Source organism: Nelumbo lutea, chromosome 2 (assembly GCF_056320005.1).
Source record: "Nelumbo lutea isolate HS-2025 chromosome 2, American lotus-T2T, whole genome shotgun sequence".
Taxonomy (NCBI): Eukaryota; Viridiplantae; Streptophyta; class Magnoliopsida; order Proteales; family Nelumbonaceae; genus Nelumbo; species Nelumbo lutea.
In genome coordinates this window covers 55,645,882-55,671,680 of record NC_142685.1, presented here as the reverse complement: position 1 = coordinate 55,671,680, position 25,799 = coordinate 55,645,882, and the positions used below count along the sequence as shown (strand labels likewise).

At 38.7% G+C, this 25,799-nt stretch overlaps 1 protein-coding gene across 1 annotated transcript in view; it reads left to right on the top strand.

Moving 5' to 3' along the window:
- The window catches only part of LOC148870841 (uncharacterized), a 126,784-nt gene that overhangs the window by 14,685 nt on the left and 86,300 nt on the right, over nucleotides 1–25,799 (top strand). Inside the window, exons 2-4 of the mRNA XM_088969997.1 lie at nucleotides 2,234–2,787; nucleotides 3,188–3,860; nucleotides 19,880–19,928. Of these exons, the coding sequence (XP_088826123.1) occupies nucleotides 2,241–2,787; nucleotides 3,188–3,860; nucleotides 19,880–19,928 (1,269 nt within the window). The 5' untranslated portion in view covers nucleotides 2,234–2,240. The remainder of the gene's footprint in view (nucleotides 1–2,233; nucleotides 2,788–3,187; nucleotides 3,861–19,879; nucleotides 19,929–25,799) is intronic.

Below are 25,799 nucleotides of genomic sequence, written 5' to 3'. Positions count from 1 at the left end.
TGCTTCACACAACGAGCTACCACCCCCAGACTGATGGGCAGTCTGAGGTGGTCAACCGGTGCCTCGAAACGTATTTGCGTTGCTTCATTGGGGAGAAGCCCAAACAGTGGGCCTTTTGGCTGCCATGGGCAGAATATTGGTACAACACCACATATCAGGCTTCAGCAGGAACCACTCCATTTAAGATAGTATATGGGAGAGAACCTCCAGCAGTGCTGCCATATGAAAAGGGGACTTCTACAGTGGCTGAGGTAGAGAATCAGTTGTTGAACAGGGATGAGATATTGAGATCCCTTAAACTGCATTTGCAGAGAGCACAACAGCGCATGAAGTTGGCCTACGACCACAATCACTGGAAACTTGAATTTGCAGTTGGCAATTGGGTCTATTTGAAGCTCCAGCCCTACCAACAAACTTCAGTAGCCCGATGAGTTTGGCAGAAGCTAGCCCCTAAGTATTTTGGCCCATTCATGGTGATTGAAATAGTGGGACAGGTAGCTTACAAATTGGAGCTTCCTGCTTCCTCAAAATTACACCTGGTTTTCCATGTCAGTATGCTTAAGCCTTGCCTAAGTCCTACAACTAAGGTCAGCCCGACCCTTCCACAGTTCACAGAAGACGGGGACATATTGATTGAACCACAACAAATCAGAAATGTGAGATGGGTCAAGATAGGCAAGAAGTTACACAATCAGGCCTTAGTCATATGGAAAAATTTGCCACCAGAAGATGCCACTTGGGAGGACTATGACAAACTACAAGATCAGTATCCCCACATGAACCTTGAGGACAAGGTGTTTCTTGAAGAGGGTGGGACTGATAGGCCCTCAACTACCCATTCGGGCCCACAACAGGAGACCCAGGCCTAAGACATGCAGCAACCAGGCCCGACACGAGAGAAACACCCAATCACCCATGTGCAGCCTCCACTGAGGTTCGTTTATGTGAGGAGGCCACGTCCCTCCAGTTAGTTAGCAGTCACAGTCGATGCCATGTGCAGGAGAGACTGAAGGGAGAGTATAAATAATTGTAACCCCCCAGCTATGGGGCATGAAAAGAAAACCCTACCATTCTCCTCCTTCCTTCCTCTTCTACTCCTTCCTTTCTCTTCTTCCTCTCTTCTACTCTGTTTCAGGAGGGTGAGCTCCCTCGAACAAGCTCAGATTCTCAGAATTCAAAGTAGTCTTATCAGAAACTATAGTGGAAAGGATGGAAGAGATTGGCTGGTTGGAAAGCAATTTTTTTGTGGTAATAAATAAAAAAAGAAAATTTATTTACAGAGAATAAAAGGAATCTATATTACCTATAAAAGAGCGAATGCCCCTTCTTTCTGGAATTTTCATTGGATGCTTTATATCCCTCTTGTCTAAGCATACAACAGGCATAAAGAGGGTATATATGTCCTTTACTCTCACTGTAGAAATTGCCCACTTATAACCGTTCAGAAACTATCCACTTATAATTATTTAGAAACTATCCATGAATTATAAATAGTTTTCTCTTAGAGATATTGCCACGCGCAAATGCACGTACATGTTTACTAGTTACAATAAAAGGTGATACACTCATTCCAATCAAGAGTGTCTTCTCATCTCTCCTTGTTTATGTATCCAATTCGAGCAAGGATGGCAACTTTAATTGCAAAAAGGATGAGAGAGTTCTTAATCAAATCATACTTTATCTCTTCTAATAAAAGGATAAATTGGATATCAACTTGCATTGGCTGGGAATGGGGGGCCATTGTGTGGTAACATTATTTGGATGGAGTTGCTGGATCTTTTTGTCTTTTATTTAAAATTCAATAACTTTTATGTTGATAAGTATAAAGGGTCAATAATATATTACCTGACATTGGTCCTAGCTATCTGATCTCTTGGGATGGGTGGACTGGATGTGGACCTGATTTTAGGCATTTTTTTGAACAAAATGGCTACTCTCAGACTTGAACATGCACTCTCATGCTTGTCAGCCTGATCTTTTACCATTGGACCAAGCAATGTGTCCCTTTTTCTTTGATAAGTATCTAATTAAAAACATTAGTCTGTGTTTAATGCTTTAATTTCACATCGGAAACTGGCTCTATTGTTCTGTCTCTTTCCTCATTGGTTCAGTAAAAAACTTGATCTTTACTATTGATGTTGTATTAAAACATCTTGCATTATTGGGTCTGGATTTTATCTTATTATCTAGTGTAACATAAGATATTCATTTAACTAAGATTTACATTTTACAGTTAAGAGATGGTAAATGATACTCGATCCCGTCGCAAAATTAAGGATGGCTATAGCAACAACTCAAAGAGAGGGGAAATTGGTGCCAAAGGTTCAACTGCTTCAGGCTCTGCAACAACAGATACATCTGGTTTAAGAAGGTCTACCAGAGAACTACCTTCCAAGAAGAAGACGTTATCAAGTCCTTCAAACACACGAAAGTCTGAAAGACTCGAAAAACAAACTCCATCAACTCCACTTAAGAAGAAATCTGACCGAGTTGAGAAGAAAAAAATGCCAAGTCCTTTAAAGAAGTCTGAAAGGAGTGAGAAGCAACGCTCTTTGAGCTCTTCGGAGTCAAAAAGGCATGCAAAAGGCTTGAGTACATCAGATACCAAATTTAAAAAGAGAAAGGGAGAAAAAAGTAGGAAGCAGCAGGCACTAGATGTCAGAGAACAGAATAGAAGTGAGAAGCAGGATTCAAAATCCACACATGTAGTATTGAAAAAGAAGAGATTAGATGCCCGTAGTTACAGGGCATTACTCAGCTCCAAGACTAAAATGGCCAAAGAAACAGGTATAGTGTACCTCATTTGAAATGAATATTCATTAATTTTTTTTGATTCCTTTTTGATTAATTGATGTTTAAAGATTTTTTTTTTGTGATTAATTATGCCATCTGGTTTCACATTATTACTAGATGGTATATAAGAAAGTTGATGTGCTCTAATATTAGAATCTGGTGAACATGCGGAAAAAAGTTGACTTCTAAATCACCAAGCATTCTTTGCCATGGTAAAGACGTCTTAAGGATTTGACCTATGGGATCTTACTGTATGTCTGAACTCTTAAAACAACTATGTACAACCAGCAATATCTGTTCTTGATGTCCATGTCCCAGCATATTATTGGAAAAGAAAAACTAATGGTTGCTATTTTGTATACATACTGAAGTACTTTTTCTCTGTTTGGCTCAGATCTTGGTGAGCAGCTGAGAAGACAGGATAAGTTGTCTCAAGGGGATAGCAACAGAACAGGGACTAGTGATTCCAAAGAAGTTGAGGACGTTGCAGAACAGTGCAATGACGAAAATGGTGAGGAACTGAGAAGAGAAGATATTGTAGGAGGGTGTGAAAGTTCTGCACAGGAATCCAATTATGATTTGAGAAAATTTCCCAAGGGGACAACAAGATATCACAAGAAAGGAGAACTATCTTCATTTATCCGGAAGCGTAAAATTCATCCTGAAGAGGTTCAGAAGTCTGAAAATGGAGATGGTTCACCAGAGTCCAAGTATAGTGGTAGTTCTCTTCAATCATCCCCTAATGAAATAGTGGGCAAGGAAATTGTTGATGATGGTAAAAGTGTCCATATGGAGAACTCATCAGGGGAAGACTTGCAAAATCAAGAACTAATTGAATCTACTTCCGAGGGGAGATCACTTACTAGTGAGGCTGATGGGGGAAGGACTGACAAACTTGGTTCTGTTAAAAGAAAGAGGAATGCAATGAATATGGATTCTGATGCTTATGCTTCAGGAGCAAGTAAAGAGATTTGCTGTTCCACTGCTGATATAGTTTCTTCATCACAACCTGGCAGCAAAAGGAATTGCACTTTTGAGAAATGTAGTGTCTGTTCTAAAAGACAAAGGTATCCTTATCCATAAAGTATATGTCTTGTTTTTTGATGTTAATTACACACTTCATATATGTGACATCCCTTCTAATTTGAAGAAAAAAATAAAAGAATAATCATGTAAACTATACTTGATAGTCTTTGTTGTTATGAGAAAGAAGTTCTATCACATCACTGCATAAAAGGCAGCCTAGTGCACGAGTCTTCTGCCAATGCGTGGTCTGGAGAGGGAAAGATTTATGCAGCCTTACCCCTGCACATACAGATAGGCTGTTTCCAAGATTTAGACCTTGACCATGCAAGTCGAAATGGAGCAACCCAACCTTTGTGCCAAGCAGTGATTTACAAGGTAGGCGCACAGGCGAGGTGTATTTTAGGGTTTGTGCCTCGCCTAGGTCCTAGACGCACCTAGGGGTGGAGCCGAGCCGAGTGGAGCAGAGCCAAATACTTGGCTATTCGAGCTTGGTTCGCTGAAACTGTGTTAGGCTCGAGCTCGATTCGAGACAGAGACTTGAGCTCGAGCTCGACTGCAAGCCATGTTTTTTTCTAAAAAATAAAATTTATGCATATAAAAATATTTTTTATTTTACATACAAAAAATTAAGAATTATAAAAAATATTTATTAGAATACATAAAAAATAAAAATATACATATAAAAATGTTTTTATTTTACAAACAAAAATAAGAATTATAAAAATTATTTACTATTGTACATAAAAATAAAAATATTATTATATATAACAAAAATTATTTGTTATATATATTTATATTTATATGTAATTGTATGTATGCATATAATAAAAAATTATTTATTTATTTTACTAGGCTCGTGAGCCTCACGGGGCTCGAGCTTGGCTTGAAGCTCGATGTAAACTGAGGCGAGCTCGAATAGCTCGTGAGAAGCTCAACTCGTGGCACCCCTAGGCACACCCCTTTTAAAAGGCACATGCTTGATGCGCCTTGCGCCTTAGCCAGGCGTAACTCCCTATTTGTAATGTTGTTCATTCATTCATTCCAATAAAATTTCTTCATAAAAAGCAATTAAAGTTATAAAATCAAGAATGCAATATGCATGTATGAGAACTAAGAATTTAAGACCCTAACATGGACTTGTTCGGGCTTTGCCTCGAGGGGTGTGGTACAAAGGCGACTCATAGAATCAAGAATGCAATATGTTTTACATCACATTAGCTACTTGAAATAATGCAATTGAGGAAAAAAAGAGATTGTGGGTTTTACATGCTTGAAAATGCTTTATATTTTTGCTTTTATTTTTAAATTTTCATTTGAATATGCTTTATATGTTATGTTTATGTATTTTAGTTTTAGATAATAGGTTTTTTAAAACATTTATTTTAAAGTTTAAGTTTATATTTTTTATTAACATTATGTTTACTTGTTTAGTATTTTTTGAAAATTTTGGCATTTTTTGAATTTTCTTACATTTTTTTTTGTAAATTTGTGCCTTGCTTCAAAAAGGCGTGCACCTTGCATTGCACCTCAGGCGCAAATTGGCCCTTGCGCTTTTTTTACGCCTTGTGCTTTTATAGGCATGCTCCCACTTGTCATACTGAGTATCAAGTATCAAGCACCTTTGGTGGATGGATGGACATTGGGGATGTTTTAGCAATTGATGTAAAATTCCTAGAAATTATGAAGTATTTTTCTATGTCATGCTTTATTTGTTTAGAGTACGTAGTTTTTAGTTTCATGTTTTCATGCAAGTGTTTTATTTGTTTATCTTCACCCTATGTTTTTGCTATAAAAAACATTACCCGGTGCTCTACTATAATGCATTTAGTAGAAATCTGCTGAATTAAAAAATATGAAAGAAAGTAGTTTCTTGAAGAGAGAAGGAAGAGAGAAGGATAAGAAGAGAAGTTGAAAGAAAAGAGAGCAATAATCTTGGTTAATTGGGAAATTGTGTGCAGAAGTAAAGAAGAGGGGGGTTTGGGACTTGGGAGGGTAACTAAAAAAAAAATCAAGCTCTGTTAGGGAAATGGTTGTGGCGATGGCCATTGGAAAGAGAGAGATTGTGGCATGAGGTGGTGGGAAGCATTCATGGGAGGTTAGAGAATGGATGGGATGCTGGTGTATCAAGGCAAGCTAACCTAGCAGCACCTTGGAAGGCCATTCACAACACCCTTCTTCAATTCCTCAATTTTATCAGGTATGAAGTTTGATTTGGTCATGTCATTTAGGTTGACTAATGTGCTATCAACATTGTAAGCATTGATGAATAAGGACCGTTCTTGCACCGAAACCGAACCAGATCTGAAACCAAGAGGAGGGAGAAGTATACTTGATACTGTAGAGAACACTGATGTGGGCCCCACTACAGTGGTCCCCACTGTGTTCGTAGGACAGCATGTGTAGTTATTTGTTTCAGTTATAGTAGTGTCAGTTTTGAGTCAGTTTGTTAATTTAGTTGTTATTTATTTCAGTTTTTATTTACTTTATTTATCATGTAAGTACTAAGGGCAGATGTGTCCTTTCCATTATGTACTGAACATAACCTATAAATAATAAGAGAGTGGCGGTGGCAGATCTGTTAGAATCTGTCCCTCCTTTCAACCCCTTGTGTTCTCCTGTTTCTCTTCTATTCCTTCTCCTTTCTCTCACTTTTCTTCTATTTTGTAAACCTAAAACCTATTAGGATTCAAGACTGATTACAGTTTTGATCTTCTTCTTGGTATCAGAGCCTATCTAGGGCTTCTCATGTGTGTCTAGTCCAGCCGACCACATGAGGACTAGCTAGGGCTGGAAGCTTATGAAGTATTCGGTGGCTGAATCTTGGAGATCACCAGAAGAGGTTTGCAGCAGTTGAAGACTTGTTGCGGCTTGCAGAGAGTTGGTAATCAGGAAGTAGCAACAAAGGTTAGGGTTTAGGTAACCCTGGAAGGCAGTAAACCGAAATCCCTAAGTAAGTTTTTTATTATAGAGTTTCAAAGACTGCAATTAGTCGAGATAAGTTGGACCTATCTAGAAAGAGAGGCCGAACTGTTTTTAAGTTTGTTTATAGGGTTTGACTGTTGGGCCGAAACTCCCCCTCCCTCAAAGGTGATCAGTTTTTAGGGTTTCATATTGCCCTACGACAAGTCCCACTTGTGTGAACTGCTTGGAGAGTGCAACTGAGCACTTCAGACCTACAGTTGAAACCCTAATTTTGCTCTCGCAGCAGTGGGCCCCACAGTAGTGATTTCAGAAAAATAGCATCTCAGATTGACAGGCTGCCTGGTACTGTGCATGTTGATTGATTTCAGATCAGATTTGAGTTGATTTTTTGCATATACTGTGATAGGCGATTGATTTCATATCAGATTTGGGTTGGTTTCAGATCATATCACATTTCAGATCCGATTTGTGTTGGTTTCATATCAGATTTCAGACCTGCTTGTTTTACTCTGTTTTCTGGTTTAGTGGCTCTACCAGTTTGTAGCCACTGATTCTTGATCAAAGATGGAGTTTAAGGGTCAGGGAGAAAGTAGTTTTGGAAACAACAGTCATGGTAGTGTATCTGAAACCGGGTTTCAGATTACAACTATGAGATTTGATGGGTCAAATTACTTGGAGTGGGCTCAATCAGCCATGATGGCTATTGGAGGAAGGGGAAAACTGGGTTACCTCTTGGGAGGTGTGAAAGAACCTTCTAAGGAGGACCCAACATACACCAAGTGGGTTCAAGAGAAGTATTTGGTTATGGCATGGCTGTGTAATTCCATGCAACCACATATCATCCGGAATTACTTGTGGGCAAAGACAGCCAAAGAAATATGGGATGTTGTGAAAGAAACCTATTCCCAAGCCCTCAATGTTGCTAGAGCCTATGAACTGAAGTGTGAGGTGAACAACCTTAAACAAGGAGAGAAGTCAGTTTCTGTCTACTTCTCTACATTGAAATCCTTGTGGCATGAGATTGACCATTTGGAGACCCTTGAGTGGGAGAGTCCCAAAGATGCACAGATTCACAAAAAACAAGTTGAGACGAATAGGGTATTTGAGTTTCTGGCTGGTTTGAATTCAGAATATGACATTGTGCGACAACAGATATTGACAAGAGATAGTGTGACCCTTTCTCAAGCATACTCCCTGGTGCATAGTGAAGAGACCAGGAGGAAAGTCATGATGCAGCCTTAGCCCCTTTTCCTAGCCTTGACAGCTATTAAACCTAAGCTAGGGGGTGATCCAGAAAGGGACCGGAAGAAGGAAGATAAATGGGATCTGGTATGTGAACATTGCAAGAAACCCAAGTACACAAAAGATACTTGTTGGAAGCTACATCATCACTTGGTCCCAACAAAACTAAGAAATAAGAAGGGTAATGCACATGTGGCCGTGAACACTGATTCAACATCCTCATCAGGCACATCCCTAGAGTCTTTAGCTGTTGTTTGGGCTGCCCTCATACAGTTGGAAAAGGAAGTTGGGAATTCAGCTCAGCCATCTCAGTCACCATCAGCTCCTGCCACATCTACATTTGCACATTCAGGTACTCGAGCCTCAGTTTACCATGCTTCAGCTCCAGGTAATACTGACCACTGCTAGGTAATAGATTCAGTTGCATCCGACCATATGACTAGCTTGCCATCATTGTTCACCTCTTATCACTTGTCCTCTGGATGAGATAGAGTATCCATTGCTGATGGATCTCTTGTTCCCATTTCGGGCAAGGGGGACATCAAGTTATCGGATACTATCTCTTTTTCTTCTGTCTTGCATGTTCCTAAGCTTGATACTAACCTGCTTTTAGTTAGTAGTATTACCAAACACATGAACTGTTCAGTAACCTTTTTCCCTGACCGATGTGTTTTTCAGGATTTGGAGACGAGGAAGGTGATTGGGACTGTTCGTGAGACGAACGAGATCTATCTTCTTGGAGAGAGTTCTCGGAGAGAGTTCTCGTCGTTTTCGAAAGGAAGAATAGGCATATTTTGGAGGTGGCTAGAAGCATTATGTTCACCTTCAATGTATCTATTCGCTTCTGGGGTGATGCTATCCTCACGTCCAAATTATGCCACCGCTCCAGTGCTGAAGCGGAATATAGGTGAATGGCTAACGGAGTGGCCGAAATCTTATGGCTGAGATCACGATTTGAAGAGTTGGGTATTGACTATGAAAAGCCCTTAATGCTGTATTGTGATACTCAGGCAGCTATTAATATATCCCACAACCCAATGCAACATGATAGAACTAAACATATCGAAGTTGATCGACATTTTGTGCGAGAGAGGGTCATCTCACATGAAGTGTGTTTTTCGTACATCACATCTAATATGCAGCTCGCAGATATCCTCACCATCGTTGTACCAAGGAAGAAGTTAGAGACAGACCTATCCAAGTTGGGAATGATAGATATCTACTCCCAACTTGAGGGGGATTGTAGAGAACACTGATGTGGGCCCCACTACAGTGGTCCCCACTGTGTTCGTAGGACAACATGTGTAGTTATTTGTTTTAGTTATAGTAGTGTCAGTTTTGAGTCAGTTTGTTAATTCAGTTGCTATTTATTTCATTTTTTATTACTTCATTTATCATGTAAGTATTAAGGGCAGATGTGTCTTTTCCATTTTGTATTGAACATAACCTATAAATAATAAGAGAGTGGCGGCGGCAGATTTGTTAGAATCTGCCGATCCTTTCAACCCCTTGTGTTCTGTTTCTCTTCTATTCCTTCTCCTTTCTCTCACTTTTCTTCTGTTTTGTAAGCATAAAACCTATTAGGATTCAAGACTGATTACAGTCTTGATCTTCTACTGATACGGATTCCACAAATGTAGCTCCCAAAGTGGTAGTTCACGCCCAAATTGAATGCCAAAACTAGCTTCCAACTGAAGATGCCACAACTTGGAATGAAGCCGTTTTAGCAACACAGTTTTTAGCAAAACTGCAATCCAACACCTTGGGTCGAACAAGGGAGGTGACCACAGTTTTTCCTTTGATATTTTGTTGCAAAGATAAGAGATCAAACTGATCAAGATCAGTCACAAGAAGGGAAGATCGAATTAGGTTTTTGGGGTGGCAAGAGCAGAGAGAGCTTAAAGCAGAATGATAATTGGAGCAGTTTGATCTCTCCTTTTATAAGCCTTAAGGAGCACCACTCCTAATTGAATTAGGAGGTTCCTAATCCAAATCTTTATTTGGATTTGGTCTTTGTTAGTGGATAAGAGTTATCCTCTTATGAGAATGGGTGCTCTTGACCCATATCCAAACCCATATTCGCCCAAGTCACATGACACCTGAAGCAGTCATGTGACCACTTGATTAATCTCATTAATCATGGGCTTTATGCCCATTAAGCAAGTGGCTCACGTCCCAAGATAGTTGATGACCCATTTAGGTTCAATTTGTATGGCTTGGGACCCCAACAATGACCTCACATAAGCCCATATGGGTTCGACCCAGCCTTTGTGAAAAGACCGGCCAAATTCACTACCAAATGCAGTGAACCCCTGAGTCCATTAGTATGGGCTCTTAACGGGCTCAACATTTACAGTTAAATGATCCCTGAGTCTAGCCATCCTATGAAGGCCCAAGGATAATGGACTTAAGTAAGATATTGCCCATCAGGTAAACAACCCTTAATGGTCTCTTACACTTAACCTCTCACCCAATAATGATCAAACACTACCCAATAGGGACTGACCTATCCCCTGACTGCAAGGTGCAGTGTTGCACACTCTGCTCGGATGGGTTCTGAGAATTAAAACCTTTTGTAAATCCTTTTTCTTAAAAACATAATATATATTATCATATAAATATTTTTGCAAAACAAATGTCAAACACGATTGAAATCGACCGCCGAGAGTTTTGGATTCCATTAGAGAGAGTGCAGTCCCAATCATTTACTTTGTCTGACAAAGGGGTTGATCCTATCACTATGATCACCCACTCGAGTGAATTCTCAGACTGCCCCAACATACCCAGGTTTTGACCCCCGAAGGATATCACTGATTGGCATATCAAGGACAGCCCGATCCAACACCCAGTGTAGTACCATAATCAAGTCCATGGGCTAGGTGTAACTTTCCAGTTTTGTCCATCAGTCTCCAAGGTCTAGGGAATAACTGGAAAATGGTTTGGGTTCAGTGCTTCAAACAAACACACACTACCTGTGCTTCGGGTCTAATCCTAGTAGTTGAGACAATTTGCCCCAACTTCTTTGGCAGTACATTAGTGTCAGCCTTGGTAGGATAAATTCTCCAAGTCTATCCAACGATTGTGAACATTCTAAATTAATACGAGTCTCATAAGTGTCCAGTTTAAGGGGTAATTACATAGAAACACACCAATGATAATATGAAACAATTATGTACTTTTATTCCTTTACAATAAATGTATCTTATCTGTACATCAATCTGATTGGAGCTAAGGGCATACACTATCTTACTGTTCCCACTTGCGCTCAGGTCCAATCTGGTATAAGCCTCAGTCCCATATTGTCCACGTGTTTTTTAAACACTTTCTATGTTAGTGGCTTAGTCAATGGGTTTGCCACATTCTCCGCTGATGCTACTTTCTGAATCTGGATGACCCCTCTACCAACAATCTCCCATAGTATGTAATACTTCCTCTCGATGTGCTTGGTCTTCGAGTGGGCTCTTGGCTCCTTAGCTTGAGCAATGGCTCCATTGTTGTCGCACAACAGTAGAGTGGGTGATGTGTTGGATGGAACAACTTCTAATTCCTAGATAAACTTCTTAATCCAAACTGTTTCCTTGGCAGTTTCACTTGCGGCAATTTACTCGGCCTCGGTTGTGGAATCTGTTGTGGACCCTTGTTTGTTGCTTTTCCATTGTGAAGATGTAACTAGATGTAGATTTTCTATTATCTGGGTTTGATTGGAAGTCGACATCAGTATACCCGATCATCTTTTGTGAATTACCATCGGAGACAAGACATTATTCTTTAATCCGTCGTAGGTATTTGAATATGTTTTTCACAACGGTCCAAGCTCCTGTCCTAGGTTTGATTGGTATCTACTTACCACACTCACAGCCTGAGCAATGTTTGACCGAGTGCACAACATGGCATACATGATTCTCCTTATGGTAGAGGCATAGGGAACCCTTTTCATGCCCTCAATCTCCTTAGGTGTCTTGGGAGACATACCTTTGGAGAGAGTGACTTCGTGTCTGAAAGGGACAAATCCCTTCTTGGAGTTCTCCATGTTGTACCTGTTGACGATTTTGTCAATGTAAGTAGATTAGGACTGTCCTATCATCTTTTTTGATCTATCTCTATAGAGTCGAAGTCCAAAGGTGTAGGAGGCATCTCCAAGATCTTTCATGGAGAATTGTTGCGAAAGCTATACCTTCACCGTAGTCAACATTCTTACATCATTTCCAATGAGTAGAATGTCGTCTAGATACAAAATCAGGAACGCAACCTTTTCTCCCACAGTCTTTCTGTAAACAAAGGGTTCATCCGGATTTTGGTCAAAGTCAAATTGTTTGACCTAGAGTCAAATTGGATGTTCCAATTTCTGGAAGCTTGCTTTAATCCATAAATGGATCTGTTCATTTTGCACACCATGTGTTCCTGACTAGATGCAATGAAGACTTGCGACTGCTGCATATAGATATCTTCAGTAAGATTTCCATTCAGGAATGCTGTTTTGACATCCATATGCCAAATCTCATAATCATAGTGTACTGCTATAGTTAACGAAATCCTAATGGATTTGAGCATTGGCCACAGGCGAAAAGGTTTCCTCATAATCGACTCCTTTCTGAGTGTACCATTTCGCTATAAGATGAGGTTTATAGGTCTCAACCTTTCCATCAGGGCCCTTCTTCCTCTTGTAGATCCATTTGCAATCAATTGCTTTCACTCCAGTGGGTGGGTCTACGAGAGTCTAGACTCTGTTGGTTTTCATTGAGTTCATCTTGACTTTCATGGCATCTACCCACTTCAAGGAATCTATATCCAACATAGCTTTCGTATAAGTCATAGGATCTTCCACTCTGTTCATGGCTTCCATCAAGTAACTTTCTTGATCATAGCCGTAACGAACTAGAGGTCTAGACACCCGGGTAGATCTTCTAAGTTGGGTGTTTTCTAGAATCTGTGGGACATCTTTCACTACTCTTGAGCTCTCTTCATTAAGAACAATTTCCTGACAGTGATCGTTCAAGATGTAATCTTCTTCCAAGAAATAGGCATTTTGACTAACAAACACCTTTTGTTCTCTTGGGTTATAGAAAAGGATAGAAAAGGTACCTTAAGAGCCCTTGGGGTAGCCTATAAATAGGCAACGATTTGTCTTGGATTCCAATTAGTTTGCACATGTTCTTTTAACATGTGGTAGACAACCCCAAATTTTCAAGTGTCTCACACATGGTTTCTTACCGGTCCATAGCTCATAAGGAGTTTTAGGAATGGATTTGGTTGGAACCCAATTCAGCATGTCCCGAAAAGGATATAGGTAGTTCTGAATGCATGAGGAGTGATCAAGCCATATCTAATAGAGTCTGATTTTTTCTCTCAGACACACCGTTTAATTATAGTGTAGCAGGAGGAGACAACTGTTATATAATCCCATTGTCCTTTAGGTAGTCCCTGAATTCGTTGGAGAGATATTCACCTCCTCGATCTGATCGAAGGGTTTTGATGTGTTTCTCCATTTGTTTTTCGATTTCTTGTCTAAACTCTTTGAACTTTTCGAAGGATTCAGACTTATGTCTAATTAGGTACACGTAACCATACCGAGAATAATCATTGGCGAAAGTTATGAAATAACAATGCCGGTTGCGTGTCCTAACATTCATGGGACCATATACATCAATATGTATTAGGCCAAGTGTGCCCGTAGATCTTTCAGACTTACCCGTAAATGGTCGTTTTGTCATCTTATCTTAAAGGCGAGGCTCACAAGTTGGTAGATCTTCTATAGTTAGAAAATCCAAAGGACCATCATTCACCAATCCTGTGATACGTTCTATATTGATATGGCCAAGTCGGTAATGCCACATGCACGTGGAATTAACCGTATCCCGTGTTCTTTTCTTGGATATACGTTCTGACGTAGTTTCAATTATATTTGTTTCTAGAGATGGACGGAGGACATAGAGACCATTCTCAAGTTCTTCATAAGTAAGGAATTTGTTATTCAATTTAATTGTAATCTTATCACTGAATAAAACAAAATAACCATCCTTACACAACTTAGAAACTGAAATCAAATTTCTTTTTCTTTTTTTGATAAATGAGTGAAATTTTATTAAACCAGCAAATAAGAGTTACATGCAACCCGAGGAAAGGTGCGAGATACGACCATAAAAGAAATTACACTAAAGCCCAAAATAAAGTATCTCGAAGTACCCCTTGTTTTGCAAGTGAATCAGCCAATGAGTTTGCTAATATGCTTACCCACTGAACTCTGATTGTCATATTCCTTTTTAATCATTTAACCTTTTTGAGAAGATCTCTAAAACCTCAAATCACAGTGTCCGAATCCTTCAGCCAACCCACTATCACCTGGGAATCTCCTTCAATAATCAGGTGCTCTACACCTAGCTGATTTGCAAGCTGGATTCCTTGTATAGTAGCAAGTAATTGGCCCTTAAAGAGTCTCCCACACCCGCATGACCTAAGTACAGAGATATAATGTTACTATCTTTGTTTCTCAGCACTTCTCCTATGCCTGAAGGTCCTGGATTTCCTCGGCTACTTCCATCAAAGTTCATCTTGATAAACTCCTCCCCTGGTGGTATCCGTTCAACCCCTTGTCTGTCTTTCCTGGTAGAAGTATTAGCCACTGCTAACCAGCTTCTCCATAGGTCATCAAAAGAGTATGCATTAAAGATCTTTAGAGTTTTCAACCACTGAATTGCCCTTGTCAGAATACATTCTTTAACTTCCGAGAAGCTTCTTTCTTTTTCACAAAAGATTATGGTGTTCCTTTCTTCCCATACTGTCCACAACAAAGCTGCTCTTATGCACTTCCACATAATTCTCCCTCTCTTTGTGTGCCATTAAAAAATAGATGGACTAAACAAACAAGCTAGTATCAGATGGCAGGTTCCACCTACACTCAAACAACGTAAGAACTCAATTCCATAAAGCTGTAGCAAAGAAGCAAGAGATCAATAAATGGTGACATTCCTCATTCTTAGATTTACAAAGAACACACCAATTAGGGGATAAGCACCGATTTGGTCTTCTCTTTTGTAGCTTTTCAAAGGTGTTAATCTTACCATAATATACTTCCCAACAAAAAACAACAATCTTTGGGGGAATGGGCCTAGTCCAAAATTCTTTAACTGGGAAATTCTGAGGTGTAGAAGTGGAACAAAGGGACTTGAAGAAAGAGGAGCAAGTGAAAAAACCTTGCAGGTTAGGGTTCCAAATTCTCGTGTCAGGTTTGAGGTGATCTAAACAAATAGCCTCAAGTGAAGACAATGAAACTGAAACACAAGCACTTTCATCATCACGTAACCCTCTACGGAAACCAAAATCCTAGTTTAGGGCCTCGGAAGAATTTGAGTAGGAATCAAAACTGGAAACCGACTCTTCCTTATAAGGGGAAAGGGAGTAAAGAGAGGGAAAAAAGGTCTTTAAGAGGTTGGTTGCCCACCCAAATGTCTTCCTAGAAAAGAGTATTGTGTCTAGAATTAACATCATACCTGACCATATTGATAAAATGGGGTAGAATTCCGTGAATGGCTTTCCAGGGTGTTGCATGAGTTGCCCGCCGAGATACGCCGACATCCCAACCGTTCTTCATACAGCCATGAATGCTATTCACCACCTTGTGCTACAACCTCTCTCTCTTTAACGGCCATCTCCAAAGCCACTTCCCTAGTAGAGCTTCATTCTTAATAACTTGATTTCCTAATCCTAATCCCCCTTCATCGTCACTCTTCCTGACTATCTCCCACCTAATCAAATGATACTTCTTCTCTTCCCTTGGCTTCCACAAGAAATCCCTCATTAGCTTTACCAGCTTCTTAGCTTCCCTGGAGGGTATCTTGAATACAGAAAGAAAATAAATCGGAAGACTAGCAAGTGTCGCCCTAATCAAGGCCACTCTACCCCTTATTGAAATGTAACTTTTTTCCAAGCAGCTAGCCTCTTTTCAAACTTTTCCACAATTGGATGCCAGAACCGACTTTCTTTTGGGTTAGCTCCTAACGAAGACCCAAGTAGGTTAAAGGGCAATCAAACATGGAACACTCTAGAGAACCTGCTATAGCTTCTACCTCCCAATCTTCCAAATTGATTCCCACCACACAACTTTTTTCAAAGTTAATCGATAGGTTTGATGCAGACTCAAAGAATTTAATAAGATCTTTTAGGTTCCTCACTCTCCCTAAGTCTCCCCCTTCACAAAAGATGATGATATCATCAACAAATTGAAGATGAGTCACCGTGACATTATTCCTACCCATCCTCCAACCTCTTATTAGCCCTTCCCAATCTGCTTTAGAAATCATTCTACTGAGCACATCTGCCACAAGTGTGAACAAAAAGGGGGAAAGAGGATCTCTCTGCTTGAGCCCTCTTCAAGTTGGGAAGAAGTCCTTGACCCCTCCATTAACTAGAACTGAAAATTGGCAAGATGTTATGCATCCACTCACCCACTTGTTCCAATTCCTTCTCTGAAAATTAAATCTACTGTTCCTATAGCAGTAGTTGCGACTGTTGCAGAAGACCCCAAGTAGAGCACCACTTTGTCGTCATTCAACCTTATGCTTTCCTTTAACCCCTGCAATGTGTTATATGCACGAGTGGAAGCCCCAGAGTCAATACACCAGGATGCAGAAGTGACCAACATATTGGTCTCTATGACAAGAGATTTGAAATTACCTTCTTTGTTCTTGCGGTGTTCTAGATACTGAGGACAATTCCTCTTCTAGTGTCCAGTCTGTTTGCAGAAGTGACATTCATTCAATGACTTGTCTCTCTTTTGCCTTTTCGGCTTGCCTGCTTTCTTTTGAGGCCTCTTCTTGCTTTTCCTCTTTCTCTTTCTAGATTTGCCACCTTCAACAAACATGGCTACCGGCTTATCCTTCTTTATCAGTTCTTCAGCCCTCTGCAACATATTGCTGAGTTCTTGAAGGCTAACCTTTAGCTTGCTCACTCCTTTCTCCTTAAATGATATTTCTTTGGATCCGAAGGATAATGTAAAGACTATTAATGTAGTAAGATGGTTTTGAAACAAAAGGAACTTTCATACTGTACAAGCATCGAAAGTTTTTGCCAGGTTGAAGATGGGTTTATATGGGATTGAGCCAAATAAGAAAGTGAAGAAAACAAAGAACCTCAACAAGAGAATTAGAGGGGATTTCGTTCAAGTGAAAGCATGATCTGAGTAGTGGATAGGAGTGGTGGGAAGCCTGGATGGTTTTCTGATTTGGTCTGGATTGGGTTTTATTGTTTGTTTGGGGTATGGGTTAAACTTGTACAGATGTAAGGTTTTTTTGTGTTTTTCAATTGGGGGCTTCTTTCTTTGTTGAGTTTTGATTAGTTGGTGGAGGTACATTTATTGGTTTTTTCTATGCTTGTTTGTGATTCCTTATTACCTCTTGTGTATTTATTTATTTTCTTCTCTGATTATATTTTTTATTTATTGTAAAGAAAGAACATGAAGGGGCGAGGGTCCGAATTCTGGTTTTAGAAGTGTCTAACAAAACTCCCTCCATGAAACAATGGGCACCAATAACTTGATCATAGTTAGAGTTCCTAAATAGCTTTTCATGGGGAAGATAATATTGCTCTATTTGCCAACCCAACATACTACCCGTTGTTAGTTAGCTATGAATACTTCCAACAACGTAATGCCACATATTGTTTTGCTATCTGTGCAATCTCTACAACCATTTCCTAAGAAGAGAACAAGAGCAGAATTCCTAAGCACCAATCTCCCCACTCCAAGACCACCTTCCCTTTTAACTTTTGCACACCATGTTCCAGTTCATGAGGCGATCTCTTTTAGAACCCCCTCGTAAACGTTTTAAATATTTTTGCCACTGACACAAGGATCCAAAAAAATTGACAAGTAGTCATCAGCATCTAATCCTTGTCCCAACTCTATGGAGTTGGCTACATAGGTGTTTGGCATCAATGCCTTTTCCTCAGAAAACGGTGCCATATCAGAAAGCCGTTTTTTGGGAAAATGTCTGCTGTTTGGTTAGCCGTTTTTCTGAAAAATGTTTTCTCAAACCATGCCTTGGAAATCGGGAAAGGTGTGGTCTGAGAAAATGCCCTTTTTGGTGTTTTCCCGTTTTTTCTACTGTTTCTAGCAACAGTATGCTGACATGGCATTTAAAAATGCCTATGTGGCAGCAACAACAATGGTACCAAATAGAAAACCAGAGAAAGCAGCATGTTTATGCAGCATCATTTTCTGAGGAAATGCCTCTCGTAAACGGTATTGGTTCCAAACACTGCATACATGAATCCTGTTTTTCTATTCTGTTCTGTTCAGTGCCATATCCATTGTTGTATGGGCACTTACATAATTTCTTATTACTTCCACCCAAGTACTTTTTGGCTTGCTCCTAGCTTTTCTAACCACTTCAACTTATAACAAGTCATTTATTTATCTCCTATTGGAGCTACTCATAGGTGTTAAAATGAGATGGGGTAAATTAGCTGAGTGGATTTGGTATGGTATCTAATTTCTTGGTTACATTAACAATCCAACACCCTAGCGATTTCTTCCTCCTCTTCCTCCAAATTAATTCTTGCCAAGCAACTTTTTGTCAAGGTAGCTTTTTGGTTGAGATCAATACAAAGCACTTCATCAGAGGTATAAGATTCCTTGTGCCTTGTGCCTTGTGCCCCATTATCCTGATACAGAATAATTAGATCATCTGCGAACTGCAAGTGAGTCACCTTCACTTTGTCTCATTGGGTTCTTTTGTACTTTCTTCCTTAAGGCTGCCTTAGCTTTATGTTACTTATTAACTTTTTTTTTTTTTTTAATACAATCTCTTTGTTAGTAGGCTAACCAAAAGGAAATGTGAAAAATTTGAACAAGCATATTCATTCCCCAATGTCAATTGGCTAGGTCAACATTCTACCTGGTCCTTCTACATCCAGCAGAGCATAGAAAATCATTAGTCAGTTACATAGTTTTCAAGGCGCCAAGGCAAGGCTAGGCGACTGGGGGGCGCCTTGTCGCCTAGTCGCCTAGGCGATGGATTTTTTATGTTAAAATTATAGATCCTAGGATAGTTCCCTAGGTACCATAACCATACATCTTTAATAAATATTCATGATTTTCATAAGAAAAGTATACATTTCATATTAAAGTATAGAAAATCAACATATTCATGAGAAGAAAAGGAAGAAGGAAAATAAAATTCAAAAAATATCGGGGCTGAACCCTTATTTTTGTTATAAGAAAAGAAGAAAATAAAAAGTATCGGTAGTGGTAGTAGTAGTAGAAGAAGAATATATGGAAGAGGAAAATGTGCTTGATTAGATAAAATTTTAAGTTCTTCCTTATTGGTTCAGGTTTTTAAGTCTTTGAGGGTTCAATACAGCATTTAGCAATGTTTGTGTTGATTAAACCCTAATAAATAAGAAAATAATAAAAAGAAATTAGTTTATAAACACACAAAATGATTATTTTAGTTTAACAATGTCTTTTTATAATTATAATCTCAAAAAAGAATGAATAAAATAGTATTTTATAGTAGGAAGTATAAAACTGCTAGGCGATTAGGCGAGGCGAGCCTCAAAGGACGCCTTGTCGCCTAGGCGTCGCCTAGGCATCGCTTTGACAACTATGGTCAGTTACTTGATGCCAATTGGGTTAAACTTTTTAGCTTAGTGTACCAAACTTGAGATAATGGTCGGTCTATAAGTCTATAACATTAATGACACTATGGGTTCAGTCATACATGTTGATTAGGCATTATTCAGTACTCCTTAACAGTATAATGACCATTATGTATTATGAACTACTTAGCCATTATAATGGTATTATTAAATGCATTGTTATGTAACACCTGTCATAGCAATTGAAAAGCTTATATAAATAACTAACTTGTGACTGACTGATGCTGATATTTGATTTGGACAGGTTGGACAATGATGCACAAAGTTGGGAAGTCTGTTCATGCAAAGAAAAGGTAAGGCATAAGTGATGTTCACCTCTTTCCTGATGTCTTTCTTTTTTTCCCCTTACTTTTCTTTTGTTTTCTTCTTTTCTGCTTTCCTTTCTCTGTTTGGGGCCGTTAGTCTATCTCCTGCTACTCATTTCTTTTTTGGGAGGTAGTGCATGACTTTGAATTTATTAATCATTTTAATATATGTTAACACATTTCTTCTTCTGAGAAGGCTACGAAATATAAGAATATTTCTTTTGTTTAGGCACATCACATTCAATACCTGGATGTTAATTTTAAGGTCATAATTCTACTAAAAAAATGTTGGACAGCCTAGCCACAGGTTCCATTTCCTGCTATTTTGAGAAAGGGCCTTTTGGGAGCTCCAATCAACATGCAGCCCTTCCCTCTTTCTTATTGCTATTCCCTAATGTTTCTACAATCTATTCTTTTGTACAGGGGGGGGTCTCAACTATTGAAGATTGGTCTAACAGAAAATCTTGTTCATATCTAAAGCTATTGGCGAAGAACTAAACTACATACCCTAATTATCAAAAGAAAGTGGAAAAAATGATTGGTTGAGTTGTTTTGGGGACTTCTGGAGCATGAAATGTAACTAGAAAAAATGTTGGGTTAGGTGGCAGACTCTAACCTAAAAAGTGGGATGTTTGGCTTATTTGTATATAATCCAATATCTATTACCCTCTAATGAAAGTTCATAGTACCAATGTATATTTCATTCTAATAAATGCTCATAGTGATCGATAAGACGTAAAGGAAATAGGAAAAGCATGGCCCTATTCAGAACATCATTTTCTAGAATGAAAGTGCTTGCAATTTCTGAAGTGGGTGTCTATCAAACTCGCTTTGCTGTTTTATGTTTACTGCCTTTATGCTAGAACATCATGGGTGGCTAATTATGGCTGCACTTGACAAGGTGAATCATGTAAATTTTTTATCCGTTGAGGTGCATTAATATATATTTCTGGATACTAGACCTTTTTTTTCACTTGATTCTGATTTCATATTGGATGTTCTTTTGGGATAATTTTTGGAAATGGAGAAAAACAATGGAATCTTCTCTCTCAACTATTTTTTATGAAGTTAAGCGTTATAGTGATCAAAAGAGAAAGAAGTAAGTAAGTAAAACAGTTGGCCAACCTTCTCAATGTGGTAGGGAAGGGGCTCTGGCATGGAAGGAGTCCTAGAGCTCTGAAACGAAAGGAGCATGATTATATGTTGCATTTAGTGTTTGGTATACATTCTGGTTTTTGTGTGTTGACAACTATATATGTTCAATTTTTATGATCAATAACCATTTGCTTTATTAATTAAAAACAATAGTTATGTACAGATTTTTCACTTGGTGTTCAGAGTGCATGCTGGAAATCATCTCTCCCCTTGTGTTTTCTTACACTTATTTGTCACTTATCAGATTGGATATTGCTTATGCTGTTCATGTTGTAAGTCCCTGTTTTGGAACACTTAAAATAAGTACTTATTTGAATAAGTATTTATTTTAAGTGGTGGTACCACACAATAAGCACTTATTCGTGTTTGGCGAAAAGCCCAGAATAAATGCTTATTTTGAAAATAAGCACGTAAAAAATAAGTTAAAATTGGGTGGCTTATTTTTAGTGCTTATTGGTTATGTTAAGTTAGAGCTATAATTATCATTTCCACAAATTTAAGTACTTATAGATGAGGTTCTAAATGTCGATACAGGCCGATATGTCAAATGGGGCATATCGACCTATGTCTTTGGGCGCCTTTAGTTTTTTTTCCAAACCTGTTCAGGGGGATTGATATAAGGCCTTTCTACCCCCTGAAATAGGTCAACCCCTAAAGTGTTGCCTAAAGTGCCATATTGGTGACCCACTGATACGATCCTTTATGTTGCAAAATTTGGAACCTTGCTTATGAGATAAGTGATGCACGACACAGTGCAACACAAATAAACACTTATGTGGTTTGAGAAAAGACCTCCTAAACACTAATAACTTCCATGTCCTTGGTCAGCTATCTGTACATCCTTTTTTTCTTAGCAAATTTCTATATTTCATTTTCCTCCTTTAGTAGCCAGCCTATAACAAGTTTAGAATCTTCCTCCACAGTCAACTTGTTAATATTCAACTCCTTTGCTCTTTTAATCCCTTCCATTTACTGCCATAACCTCAACTCTAAGTGAATCACCACCTATCCCAGATGGACTCGGGTTACCTTTTCTACTTCCACTAAAATTCAATTTAGTGATACCAGCAACCTGTGGAGAGCATATTGGACAAGCCACAGACTTAAGTGGAACTGAATCAACCACTTCCTTCCAATTCTTGAACGGATCATTTGAGGAAATGCTTTCATCACCCAATGAACCACCCTAACAATGATACTTTTAATGGTGGATGCTACACTTCTTTCCTTTTCAGAGAATATTCTTCTGTTCCTTTCTTCCCATATTGTCCAACAAATAGATGACCTTGTACATCTCTACAAAATTTTACCTCTTTTCTTTAACCCTCTAACAGAGAGGGAGGTAAACAAACTTTGTACATCTGGAGGGGGGACTCCATCTGCAACCAAATAGAGAGAAACCAATCCCAAATCACAGAAACAAATGGACATAATATTAAAAAGTGATAGCAACTCTCATCATTAGCTTTACAAAGAATGCATCAATGTGGAGATAAATACCAATTAGTTCTCTTCTTTTGGAGAAGGTTACAAGTGTTACACCTTTCTAGAATAGTTTCCCAACCGAAAGCTCCTATTGTAGGAGGAATTGGTTTACCCCAAACTTCCTTTATTGGAAAAGATTGCCCCAGGCCAACAGAAGACTGTGAGAGAGCTTCTAAAGAAAGAGACACGAGAGAAAGCAGTAGAGAGAGACAAGATCCAAATCCTTTTATCCCATTTTGATGGGTCTAAAACCACCCCATCCAGGATTTTATTTAAAGCTATACAAAGTGCAATTCAGAACCCCTTAGATTCCCTTCTAAAACCCAACTTCCAGTCAAACCCAAAAACAGAATTGGAAGGAACTAGAAGAGAAGATATGAGCTCATTTTTAAATCTTGAGAGAGAAAATAAAGAGGTAAGTTGTTCTTTCAGAGCCGACTCCCCCACCCAAACATGTTCCCAGAACTTCACTAGGTTACCAGAGCATAACTCATAACTGATGAAAGGCAAGAATGACAGAAAAATGGCTTGAACTGACTTCCAACTAGGGATGCAAACAGATCGGACCGGATTCGAATCAGGGTATATCTTAATCTGATCCGACACTGTTCGTCATACATACATGCTATTTTTTTATAAAAAATAATAATATAACAAATTTATAAAAATAAAATAAAAATATATTTATAAATAAATAAATAACATATATATTATATTTATATTTATAAGTATATAATATATGTCGGATCGGATAGGGGGTTGATTCGAATCCGATCTGATCGGAAGATCAAAACAAGGGTGATCCGAATCCGACCAAATGGGATCATATCTTGATCCAATCCATTTGCACCCCTACTTCCAAGGATAGGTTCTTGTGTCCCTTGCCAACACTCCAGTGTCTCAGCCATTAACTGCTTGTTTGTGTATGCTTACAATTACCTTAGGCCAAAACTTATCCTTCTCTGTTGTTAATCTCCATAACCTTTTTCCCAACAATGCCTCATTCTTTTTTTGAATATTGCCCAAACCTAGTCCCCCTTTCACTTTTGCTCCTATTAACCACTTCCCATCTAACTCTATGCCTCTATGGTCTTTCTTCTCCTCCCTTGGTTACCACAAGAAGTCCCTCATCAATTTCTCCAATCATCTACTCACTCCCTTGGTATCTTAAACACTGACAGGAAATATATTGGTAGACTAGCCAATGTGGACTTGATCAAAGTAATCATGCCCCCCAAAGAGAGGTAATTCTTCTTCCATGTGGCTAATCTCTATGTAAATCTGTCCACCACTGGCTCCAAAAGTTGGTTTTATAAGGATTATCCCCTAATGGCAACCCCAAGTACTTCAATGGCCATTGAGAAACCGTGCACCCCAAAATGTTTGTGTTTTGAATTTTCTCATTCTCAGCCATATTAATACCAAACACACAACTTTCACGTTTGACATCCTTTCAAAGAGATTTATTGCCAATTTTTATTGGTCTTGTTTCTGCTGCCTAAGAAAGGTCGTAATTGTACTTCTACCTTTTATTAGAACATCAAAGCATCTTATGATTCTAACTCACGTCATCATTATCCTCATCTCATCCCTTCTTTTTATCCCTTGTATATCTTGGATTTGGTTTGTCTAGCATGCTTTTTTTCTCTTTCTTTGGAACCCATTTCAAATTCAACATCGCTTCATTTCTCTTTTGATTTCTCCCGTTCACTGCTGCCACAGATGAGGAAGACTGATAAACCCACTGTTTGGTCTATCATCGCTTGAGTGGAACCCTCTCTCACATGGTCTTTTAATTTGCCACGTGAGTGGTTTAGTTTCATATTATGCCAGAAGTTGGCCCTTCTGGTTGGATGGGTATGGACAGAACCAGTTCACTTGACCCTGCGTTGTCATCTTCCTCTTTCCCACTTACAATCCATGACATCTTGGTCAGCTCGTTATTAACTTTCTGAGCAACAACCTCAGCTTAAGATTTGAACTCTATCATTTGATCTCCATTCTTTGGCTTAGATGTGCCTGCCAAATCTAAGTGATGATAGACCAACCCTCCTATTAACTTTCGGTTTCCATTTCCACATTACTCCATCTACCTTCCCATTTCTCGTCTCCTACCATGACACATGGCCTCAACATTGCCACGTCATAGTCGTATGCGTACCAGCTTTCCTTCTAGAGTGTAACTCCTACAAAGGATGCAAGCTACATTCTAAATATCATTCCTTCTGTGTGAACCTTGATCATTTGAGGAATCAGTTCAGGTTGTGTTCCAACCAGTGTTATGGTTACTACTGTAAATTTTCGCTATCAATTTGTTTTAGAGCTCATCTGCAGAGTGTCACCATTATTTCAAACACCTCCTCTGTCCATAGGTGAGAAAGTAGGCTAAACCCTTGTATGTTGTATCTCGACAGCTGTCTTCTTATATAGTATGATTTTACTCATTAGACACCACCTTTTTTTTTGATAAATCATTAGACACCACCTTTCCATCATTATCATTTCCTCTTCTGTCTCAATTGAAACTATTGCAACTTTCACTTCATCTTCTACCACTTCCAGTATTGCCTTCTTGCTTCATAAAAGGTGTTATCACCATAGTTCCTTAAAATTGTAATTTAATGACACCTTCCCCCACCTTATTCCAACCAAGGTCCAAAGTATTTTTACCATTTATTCTATTTATAAGCTTGGATACAGATATGTGTCATGATACGCTTTGGATACACATGGATATAGTGGAAAGAAATGGATATGCTTGGATACATTGAGGAAGCTCTTACAAATCCACAACTACATCACTAATAATATCTAAAACTGATATAATTATGAGTAAGTTATAAACATATAAGAAATGCAAACTTTTATAGTTTATATGAAGTGATACTTACAATCTACAACACTGGAAGTCTAGAAAAGATGCACATCATACAATAATTTTACTAATAATACATCAGTGTTTGGGCTTTCAATCTATTAAAAGTTCACTACAAGACACATTAAATTATTATTGGATCAATGAGTTTGATAGATTATTGATAAGTCCATTTTATAGTTCTTCCTTACCATGAAAATCATTAAATAAATGTTCTTTTATTTTTCAAAATTTTCCTAAAAATTAAGATAAAAATTCATTATTGGCATAAAATATTGTTAGATCAATGAGTTTAAAGATCATAGATAGATCCATTTATAGTTCTTTTCTGCAATGAAAATCAT